At 42.8% G+C, this 11,425-nt stretch overlaps 1 protein-coding gene across 8 annotated transcripts in view; it reads left to right on the forward strand.

Annotated features, from left to right (window-relative positions):
• ASB9 (ankyrin repeat and SOCS box containing 9) overlaps positions 1-7,982 on the forward strand; it is a 42,620-nt gene extending 34,638 nt beyond the window's left edge. For all 8 annotated transcript variants that reach the window (XM_053307945.1, XM_053307946.1, XM_053307942.1 and 5 more), the window contains 4 exons: positions 700-850; positions 1,927-2,061; positions 4,878-5,069; positions 7,626-7,982. In XM_053307945.1, the coding sequence (XP_053163920.1) occupies positions 700-850; positions 1,927-2,061; positions 4,878-5,069; positions 7,626-7,750 (603 nt within the window). In that variant the 3' untranslated portion in view covers positions 7,751-7,982. The remainder of the gene's footprint in view (positions 1-699; positions 851-1,926; positions 2,062-4,877; positions 5,070-7,625) is intronic.
• Positions 7,983-11,425: the final 3,443 nt, after the last annotated feature.

The following is an 11,425-nucleotide window of genomic DNA, read 5'->3' on the forward strand; positions in this document are numbered from 1 at the left end:
TGAGTCTTGGGGGTGGTCATGAGCTCCTGAGTCCCGGATGTGCTTGGGAGTCAGCGGCTGGGGTGTGGCTGGCAGGATCCCCTGCGGGGCTGGCTGGGTGGTGGCAGCCCAACGTTCTCCCCCACAGGTACTACAGGGGAGCTCAGTGAAGTATCGGGCAGGAAAGGGTTCAGCAGATCCATGGAGGGAGGCTGGATGGGGGTCTTCCTCAGGGACAGGCACCAAGGCAGGTTCAGGGTCTTCTGCTGGAATGTCTTTCTCCCAGTCCTCATCCTCTGAGGGTTACTTGGTCTTGTGGTCTCCAGAGCCCATCTGGATCAGCCGGGGTCTCAGTGGGGGCTCTGACACAAACAGAAGTTCTGCTTGTCTGTGGCTACGAGGGTAGGAACTCTTTACCCACCACCCGCCCCACAGCCACCCCCATCTGATTGTATGAAAGGGCTCACTCTCTTCTTTGTTATCCCTGTTCTCAGGGCTAGCATTGCAAAGAGGGTCCAAGAGGTCATGTCTTAAATTTGAAGCTAGTTTGTGGGCATATTCTAATACTTTAATTTTACTATTCTGATTATGCCAGTAAAGATGGTAGTAAAGATTTTGTAGCATGACTATTTGTCCACCTTATGTTAAATTTTTTGCCATTGTTCTTAAAAATAAAATTAACAATTAAAACAGCACTACATTGCTGGTTCTTCCTTTCAGGTAAATGGGGCTACTATTGACTGGAACACACCCTTGTTCAATGCTTGTATCAATGGCAGTGTTGACTGCTTGAACCTGTTACTGCAGCATGGAGCCAGTCCACATGCTGTTTGTGACCTGGCATCACCCATCCATGAAGCTGCTAAGAGAGGTAAACCGGCCATTAGATGTGCAGGTCTTCCATGTTAACAGGAGTTCTGCTGTTTTAGCCAAGAGGCACTTCTTAATTAATTAATTATTATTATCGTATTACCACAAAATCAAGCCACCTAATGGCACAGCGGGGAAGTAACCTGCCTAGGGAGCAAGAGGTTGCTGGTTTGAATCCCCTCACAATCACTGGTATTTGTGCATTCATATACCAGAAAGTAGGATTATGTTACAGGCCTTTTCTCATCATCACCACCACCATCATCATCATCATCATTATTATTATTATTTAGTGCATTTTTATACCGCCCGAACCCAAGGTCTCAGGTCGGTTTCATGTAAGGATTGATATAATGATGATCATTGGTCATTTAGATAATACTTTTCAGTGTATACAGTGAGTTATACAACTTATTGTACATATCTTCAGAATAGTCCTCTGGATAAGTGGCTTGCATAACGTCACTTTTTAAATTTCTCCGTCTCATGAAATTTGAATCTCTGTTTTCTACATCTAAGCCAGATCCAAGGGGCCAAACTAGACATGACCACAATTGCATTTTTGTTTTAAAAACTTTGTTTTAAAAAGCAGCTACCAGAGCCCTTTATCAGGACTAGACTGTGGCAGAGGGGGAAGTATTATATCCTCTTTCTCCATGCCATTTTCCCAGACTCTCCCTCTACCTTCCTCCAAGCTGTTATATGATGCAGGAGAAAATATAGGTTGTCCATATGCCCATCCTCTGTAGCTCTGGCTCTAAGAGAATCATCCTTGTCCACTGTATAGGGATGGCCAGGAAAGAAGATAATGATGGGAAAGAACGTCTCTGTGAAATTCACTGACCAATTCACTCATACAGAAGCAGCTGTCTCCCATTCCACAAAATATATTCATCTATGTTAGGCAGGCTAACTGTAAAATTCAGAATATCAGAGTGAAAGTGGGAGGATGAAACTCGAATCATTTGAGAACATAGTGACTATTTGCTAATTTGCAGCTGCTGCTATCTGGGCATCTGTGCTTCAGTTGTCCAGTGGATTTTAATTTTATGTGTAATTGCTTGTAATCCTTTAAAGGTCATATTGAATGTGTGGAATCCCTTGTATCTCATGGAGTCAGTATTGATCACAACATAAAGCATCTTGGGACTCCACTCTCTGTCGCTTGTGAGAATCAGCAAGTGGATTGTACCAAAAAATTACTTGAGTCAGGTATTTTTTTCAAAGCAATATTATTTAGTTGAGTTGTGCATGTACAAAAAATCATATCCAGTCCAAATCCAAACTGATCTGATTTTGAAAGTATCGGATTTTTAGGCCCCCAGAGGTGTTGGATGACAGGTCAGAGTCAGATTTCCAGTTGATAATCTGACAACATCAGGTTGTTGCCCATAGAGATCAATGGGGAAATGGGGTAAAAAAATCAGGAAAAATAAAGGACTGGTCTTAGGACTTTGAAATTCGGCATGTATTGAGGTGAGGTACAGGATGGAAGGACTCTGTGTAGTGATTTTGAGCTGGATCGGGCAATTACGCAACTTTAATTGTTTTGTTTTGTTTTGAGGTGTTCTTGCACACAAGCACCATTCAGGCAGTGATAGAATGATGCTCTTGTGCAAGGACACCATTCTCCCATTGCCAGAACACCTCATAAAACAAACCAAAAAAATCATTTAAAACTGAAGGATTGTCAGATTCACTTCAGATTCTTTACACAAAATCCTGCCATCCTGTACTTCACCTCTGCTGAAGTCCTAGGACCAGTCCTTTATTTTTCCTGAATGTTTTTCATTTCCCCACTGATTCTATGGGCAACAAACCTATTTTCTTTGGATTTCAAAATGATGGTTTCTGCCATTTTGTGCTTCCAACAATCCAATATGAATTCTGATACGACTGTCAGCATTCCAACAACAATTCTGACAATTTTGATCCCATATTGGGGACCGTTATCGGATTGGAATTTGGCCAATTTTTTAACTGATTATAGAAGTGTCGGATCAATTCAGGTATTGCACAGGCCTGCTATTTATATTATGAATGTTATCTGCCAGCATAGCATTCTGGTGCTCGTATGCCTCAATCTTGAAACATTTGACTGTTCATGTAGCATCAGGTATGGCATAGAAATTTTGCTGGTGAGTCTACCCAGTGCTGCATGTCTCTATGACTCTGGTATGTGATATCTTGTCTGATCGCTATCAGAAGATTACTCAGAAAGCTATCTGAAGCCTAAAGAGGATAGGGGTGTGACAAACTACAGTTGTAGCCATAGCAACCATTATCCGGACAACAGAGTATTATGCAAATAGTCAAGTCCAAATATCCAAAGCTGAATAATTCTCACAGCTTCACTGGTACTGTGTAGAGACAATTGTTCCCACCTCTGTGTGATACTGTACTTTTCCCAGTTCCAGTGGAGAGAAACAGAGCCCCAGTGACATCTGGGAAGATGTGCAGTCCTTTCAGCACTCTCCCCACAGTGCTCCACTTTCCAGCACTCCCCGCACACCTTCCCAGATGCTGCTGGTGCTGGCAGAGCTCCATTTGGCCTCAAGGACACTGAGAAAAACATAGCACTGCATGAAGGTGAACAGTAGGAACGGTTGCCTCCACACAATGCTGGTGTGTGTATGTTAAATATTTTGGTTCAAGTATCCAAAGCTGAATAATCTGCACAGCTTTGGAGAGTGGGGCCAAAATATTTGCACAGTCCTATAGAGTATCCTTTGAGAAGTTAGCCACCTTGTTTTCAATGAACAAGGTGCAGATACAGACCTAGTCTGTATCTGCATAGTCAGTGTCCAGCAGATTGAACAAGTATTTGACCTGAGTGACACTCTTCCCTTGCTATCTGTAGGACAGTTGAGGTAAGCATACCGTTGCATTCCATGAGCAACCAGGAAGATAGTTGCTACAGCGTTCTGTCGTTACATTGTTCCTGCTTAAGCAGGGCAATTCTGTTTAAATTATTATGTCACAATGCTGCACAAATACTTGCTCACATGTGGCTGTAGCCCTTGGTACGTAAATGGGCTTGAAGCCAGTTTAAATTTAAAACAATTGATCTGTAGCTTTAGGAGGAGATTGTGTGATTTTTAAACTGACAGAAATTGCTCTAGTGGACAGGAGCTAACAACTGAAATTGAAAATCCTTGAAGACAAGATGGGCTATCCTTGGAAATGGATAGCCCTTGGATGACTCTTGGATACAGTGAAGTGCTTCACACAACACGTGTGAAATGCCTGAGGGGGTTCTGTGGGGAGAGCGGATCGGCCGCCCATACAACTGTCAGCTCTGTCCCGGCTCCGGCAGGGGCTGCAGGGATCGGGAGCCCCGCAGCCCCCAGAAGTTCCAGGATGCCCCGCGCAAGTGTGCACAGCATCCTGGAGAGACCCTCCAGCCAAGGGTCTACTCATGTGTCACCGCACACCGTGGTGACACACAAGCAACAAAATGAGGTTAACAGAGCGCTTGCTCTTTTTATGTTTCTAAGCGTAGTTCAAGTTTTCTTTTAAAACTTTAAAGACCTGAATGATCTGGAACCAGGTTACCTTAAGGACTGCCTCCTGCCATTTGAACCTGCTTGGGCCCTTAAGAGGCCATGTTTTCTGGCTAGCCATTGATTGAAATTCTATTAGCAGGGACTAGAGACAAGATTGTCATTGACTGAAATATGATTGGCAGGTACCAGTGATAGGTTCTTTTTGGTGGTGACAAACCACTTGTGGAAATTCTCTTAAGTGAGATTCATTTGGCTCCCTCTCTAGCAGCTGTTAGAAAACAAATTAAAACAAATTAAATTTGAATTGGTGAGCTGTGTGTTTATTGCATTTTTACCTCTGCTGTTTCCAGATTTGTTCTAAATTATATGTATATGATAGGGTGATTGCATTTTAAATTTGTTTTAAGCCACTTTGATACATTATGATTAGAAGTAGTGTCTAAATAATTTTGATAAATACATAAATAATTTTTAAAAGTCTAGCTCTTATTTTATTTAACTATTTTCCCTTTTTTTCCCCAGGAGCAAGTGCAAATAGTGGGAAAGGTCTAGATTCCCCTCTCCACATCGCTGCTCAAAAATCCAATGCTGACTTGGTACATTTGCTCATTGACTTTGGAGCAGACACAAGATCTCTAAATGCTGAGGGCAAAAAACCAGCAGAGATGGTTCCCTCAAACAGCACTTTAGCACAGATATTTCTACAGCGAGAAGGTGCCCATTAACCTTTGTTTAATTCAAAATCAATGTTAAAAAGTGAAAGTAAAGCTATTTGAAAGAAGAGTTGTCACTTATGGCCACAGATGCCACAGTGGGCATAAAGTTACAGAAGTCAATAGAAGTACATATAAAGCTTGACACACATCCATATATATCTGTGTAGGATTCAGACTTCAGAAGGAACTGGAACAATGCATTCTCCTAATTCAGAAGCCTTGATTATTAATAAATTTACTCTTTGTCTTTTTTTTTTAAACAAATAGTAGTATTTAGAAAATAGGTAAAATCCATATTTATAGATTTTTTATAACATGTCAGAGAAATGGGTTTGGTGGGGAAATGCTTAGCAGAAAGAACAGCATCATGCAGAATGTACCTCCAGTGTCCATCCTCACATGCTTAATCATGAAGAGTGTATACAAATCTGGTGCCCACTACCAGCTTCACTTTCAGAATGAACATACACTTAGAAAAACAAACTGAGATTGGTAGTGGGTACCTAACTGATTCACACTTATCCCAGGAACACCTACCAAAACAGACCTGTATGATCATCATACATTATCTGTATACCAGAGTATATGAGTTTTTGCCTATCATATATCTATGAAGCCAACCAAAAATTTGCCTGTTAGGCTACTGTAGATTATTTCCGCTAGCATTGTTTTATTAGTATGGGATTATTTCATTCCAATTAAAAGTGTGGGACTATATAATTTCAAATAAAAGATTATATGTAGCCTGTTTATCGTTATTATACTATTACGAAGTGCTTTGCAGACTACTATATAAAACAGGTATCTCACTGAGAAAAGGATTTTAAAAACTCTACTAATCAACTATTATTATCAGGCATTGTAAAATACTTAATGTTCATCTCACAGTTTGCAGAAAAATTAATATGACTGCTGATCAAAGTGACATGATGATCAGTTCAGCTAAGCGATTTGTAATTTCACTGGTGGCTATCTAGTTTTTATACTGCAGCATGCATCATGGCTTACATGCTGGGCAGCACCAAGCCAATCCAAGAGTTGGGTGCGTTCTGATTCCATGCATCTCCAAACCCCATCCATGCTGCTCGCAAACTTGGAGATGCTCCATGGTGATAAGAATGGCATCAGCACTCTAGTGACACTTCTCCCATAAAGAATGAAATTGTTGTTAGATTGCTGACACAGTTCTTACTCTCCACAGAGCGTCTCCAAGTTCACTGGGAGCGTGGACAGGATTTGGAGACGCACAGAATCAGCACACATGTATTGCTGTAGGATCAGCCCAGCACTACACAGCATGTAAGCCCATATAGTCCATTAAACCCAAGCAAGGGGATTTATATTACAATTTTCATATACAGTGAGAGGGAGGATTTTGGATGATACAGAGTTGCAGTTAGAATGACTGAGATAATGTGCACTTTGAATGCTTTGAAATGTGCATAAAAATACTAAACTATATAAACATTATAGAAAGTTTAGTATTGTAGAAAGTTTATATAAATACTAAGTCCTTTTTCAAAAATCTTAGGAAAAGTTAGAGCCTGTTGGGAAAGGAATTGCCTGTCAGTACTGGATAGTGGCTCAGGAGGAGAGCTTGGCCTTCTCTGTAGCATATAGCCCACTTCCATGAATCAGCTAGAGATTTCTGCTCAGTTTCCACTGTTTTGTGGTGCTGCTGTTCATTTCTTGAAGACCATTGGCCTCTTGCTCAGGGAGTGTTGGACAAGCTCTACTTACTTTTTAGGCTTCATGGCCTTTTGCTCTTATCCAATGTCTTCCTACTTTTATATCAGAGGGGAAGAACTCCTGCCACTAATAGATATGAAGGGGAAATTGTTGTTTCGTAACCAGACAATGAGGTGATTCTCATGACTGCCAAAAAGCAGGCTATGGGAGCCTAGTCCACTTTTTGGCGGTCGGGGAGCTGTGCAGCTCCTGGCAGCAAACCCCGCTAATTCCCCCTCCCTTTAGCCCAGGTTAATGGAGCGAGCGCTTCACTAACCTGGGTTTTTTGGTCATGAGTTGCCACGGCACGGCTCCACTCCACGGCAATACATGAGGAGACCCCCGGCCAGGAGGCTGCAAGCAGCCTGTGGGGCTCGGGGGTCTTTCCAGGATGCCCCGTGCACTCAGGGAGCTCAGCCTGCTCTCCCCGGAAACCCCCTAGAGGCGAGTCTCACTGATTGTGAGACTCGCCTCATTATCATCTCTTTATTAATTAAGTGTTGATTCAATTTAGCAATGGTTTTCATTACTCCACTGATTGCTTTGGTTTTGTTTTGCCTGCTGTTCTGTCCTGCAATACTTTTTTATTTGACTTTCAACAACATATCTGCCTTAGAAAGGTCAAATGCAAGAATTTCCAAGCCTGGCTTGACTTCCAGCTTTCAGGTGCCCTGAGAGAGCCAAGAACTTAAAGCTGTTTTATTTCAATGCAGCTGCTCTGATCACAGAAAATAAAAGCTGACCTTGATACTCAGCTGTGGTTTTGAGTCCTGCTAATCTGAAGTCAATAATATCTTGCTTGTTTCTTTGGCATGTTTTCCTCCAGGGCCCTTGTCCTTGATGCAGTTATGCCGCCTGTACATAAGAAGGTATTTGGGATCCCATCAGCAGCGCAGAATAAGTGAACTTCTATTACCAGATGAGCTGAAACGGTTTCTTCTGTATCTTTAAATGTTTTTTTAATGTCCTGCTGAACTATTAAAATTTCTCATTTATTTCTCATGTATACAGTTCTCATACAGTTTACAATACAAACATCAATGCAGGGTTTTCAGTGACTTTGATCTTCCAGATTTGTAAGCTCACTTCTTTTTATTTACATATACAGGGCTACAGACCTAATGTATATATTATAGGTGCTTTTAAAATAAGTAAACAATAAATAGAAATAACTGTGCAAGTATGCATAGTATGCTTTTGTATGTTGCTTATTTTAATGTGCTATTGGAAATGATAATAACCGTAAACAAATCAAAATTCAATATGTGTTTCTATGTCTGGCAGGGAGTACCACATGTCCAAAAAGCCACACAAGTGTATATTTCAATTGGAACCAGGAAACATGATCTGCACTAGGGAGTATGAACCCCTTCCTTAAGAAATCTCACTAAAATGACAGAAATTCCTTTGGCTTCCCTAGGAATTCCTCAGTAGTTTCAACGGAAGATATCAAAGCCATCTTTTCCATGAGGTGGAGTGAAGCAGTCACCTCAGGTAGTAGATTAGTGGGTGGGGGGACATCACTATGTCATTTGCCACCATCTGCCTTTGTCATCTGCCTCTGCTGCTCCTTCTTTTCTTCCCACACCCCCTGAATTCAAAATGGAAGAGGAGACCAGAGCAGAAGAGGAAGTGTGGAGGTGCAGAGTGATGAACTAGGACATCTCCCAGGGCAGCTTGTACCCCACCTCTCCTCTCCTCCACACACTTCTTTTTCTCCATTCCCCTCTGCCTTTTTAAATTCAGGGAGCACAGAAGGAGAAGGAACAATGCTGGCATCAGGCAGTGGCACCGCTATCAGCTAACAGTAATGGTGCCTCAGGTAAGGAAGCAGAAGCAGTATGGTGCCTCATCTCATGCACAGGCTGATTTTAGGATGGCCCTGGAGGAGAAACCTCCAAACTTTCTTTGAAGTTCACTTTAGGTGACATCTGTTAGCAACCTCAAAATATGAAAGCATCACACAAACATTTAGAGAAGTTTCAGTAGTTCTATTCTCTTCTGACTTTCCTTTGAATTTCTCAGATGTTTCACCAGAGAAGAAACATCCACATTCTTTCCAAATGTTGGTGGTTGCAGTCTATTTCCTCCTTTGTTTCCTTCCACTTTTCATAACTAGTCTAGCAGTGGTGCTCAAGGGAGGTAGGAGGTGGTGCACTGGGTCAGGCAACAGCAGCAAGTGTTGCTGCCATAAAGAAAGAGAATGACCAGCTTTGAGTAGTGAAGAGCTGATCTGTCAGTGAGCAGTGGGAAGCAGCTGAGGTGGTGAGAGGCCTCGTCACCCCCACTGGAACCTCAATAATCCACTGCTTGAGGCAACTGCTTCAGCTCATCTCATGGAAGGAATGCTCCATGATAAACTCTGAAAGAAAGATGTGCATCCCTAACCGCTTTGGGACATATGTTGGGGAACTATGATTGGCCACTTCAATGAAAATCACACCTTCACAGGAAGTGTAGGATTTGATTCCTGCAGAAAATGTGAAAGTGATTCTTACTCATGTTGCTTAAAACCCTTAGTTCTTTGTCATCTGCTGAATGAACAACACTTCTTTGGGCATCTTCCTCTGTGCTACAGAAACAAAATCACCTCTGCTTTCCTTTTTTCATTATTTGAACGTTTATTCCTCTATTTCCACTGTCTCTGTAAGTATTTTCCTCCTTTCAATTTGCATTTTGCTTTTTATCTGCAGTTCCCCTCCACCAACTGACTTTTAGTCTCCTTCCCTTGCACTTTTTTTCTTTTTCTCTCAGGGCATGAGTTTCACCATTTGCTGCACTAAGGTACCATCTACTGACGGGCATTCATGTTGCCTTCTCTGTTTGGGCAAATCTCACAAGGTGGAGTCTTGCCCACATTGCCTACATTTCACAAAACAGACCAGAAAAAAACAAGCATTGTGGCTTTGTTCTCTCCTTTGGGAGAAAGCACTTTTGGCCCTGACCTCTGCTTTGACCTCTTCAGTCCCCAGGCCTTCCACCTCAGTACCGAGTATGGCTTCGGCAGTGCCCAAGTGTCTGACTCTGACTGTGCCTAATGTCTTGGCCACTTCAGATTCACTCCTGCAATTAAATGATCCACCCCATTTGGGGGATCTCGTGCCCGACCACAATCTGTTAGACAATGTGGTCCCAACTGCGCCAACCTTGGCTCTGCCGTGTTTACCCACAGCTTCAGCCTATAGTTAGCTTCCAAAGTGCACACGTTCAGCCCTGCCATCAACACCAGTGATGGTTTTGAGCCCGAGGCCAATGCTTCTAGTCTCGAACTGTGCTGAGAAGGTCCGCCTTTCAGACACGTCCATGGAACCGCCAAAAAAAAAAAAAAAAAGCCAAAGCCAACTGTCCTTTCAGATGGAACAGCCTCCCACTTCCAAGGCTGCTGCTTCTTACTCTCAGGGCTTGCACAACTCCTTTTGCCCTTCCAGACATAATACCTACAAAAAGTCTGCTTCTTTCTCACAGCAGATGCAGGGCCAACAGCGCACTAAGCTGGCTGCATATACCAAGCCTACCTGATGCCCTCACTTGCTCCATAGACACGGGATTCCAACCCTTCCCGACAGTGTGGGGAAGCATAACATCAGACCACTGGGTCCTCACAATTATTTGCATAGGTTATGCTATAGAATTCAAAGAACTTCCTCCCCTTGTATCTCCTGCCATTAGCGCCCAACCCACCTCCTCTCTCATGGGCGAATTGTATGCCCTATCCAGAAGGATAAGATAAACCAGTGCCACCAGGCTCCACAGTTGGCTTCTACTCCCTTACTTCACAGTCCCCAAACATGATGGGGGCCTCTACCCTATCCTCAATCTCCGCAATTTGAACCTCTTTCACTACAAAAAAATTCCACATGCTCACTCTGCAGAACATGATCACCATACTGACCGAAGACACCTGATTCACATCAACAGATATCAAAGATGTACCATATTTCAATTCACCCACAATATCGCAAATTCCTACACTTTCAGGGCAGGTTTGATGCTTTTCAACTCAAAGCCCCCCTATTTGGTCTTGCTTCGACACTTCTTTTATTCATGAAATGCATTGCCATTGGCATGGCTTATTTACAGAAAAGAGACATTCAAATGCTGCCTTTTTTAGATGACTGGCTTTTGATGGCCAGTTCCTACACAGTCCTTCAGTGAATGACTCAGCATGACTCTGGACCTCCTGGCTTGTCTGGACCTCGAGGTCAGTTATCCCAAGTCAAACCTCACCCCCATGAGGATTGTGTGTTTTGTGGGGGTAATTTTTTACTCAGTCACTGCTCATGCCTATCTTCTTTGGGACTGTGTTGACACCATCACTGCACTGGCAGTGTGTGATGTGTCATCCTCGTCAACTTGCAAATATGATCCAACGTAAACTTGGCTTCACAGCGTCCACAGCCTCGGATCTTCTGAACGCCAGACAGAAAATGTGAGTCCTTAAGTACTGGTTTATAGACCACTTCAATCCTTAAACAGACCACCAGTCCAAACACTTGATACCTCTTCAGGTACGCTCTGCCCTTCATTGGTGGACTGTGCACAAGAACCTGCTCTGGGGAACGCCCTTTGTTTCCCGCCTTCTCTTTCCGGTCATAACCACAGATGCATAGGAGGCAGGATGGGATG

Source organism: Hemicordylus capensis, chromosome 3 (genome assembly GCF_027244095.1).
Source record: "Hemicordylus capensis ecotype Gifberg chromosome 3, rHemCap1.1.pri, whole genome shotgun sequence".
NCBI lineage: Eukaryota > Metazoa > Chordata > Lepidosauria > Squamata > Cordylidae > Hemicordylus > Hemicordylus capensis.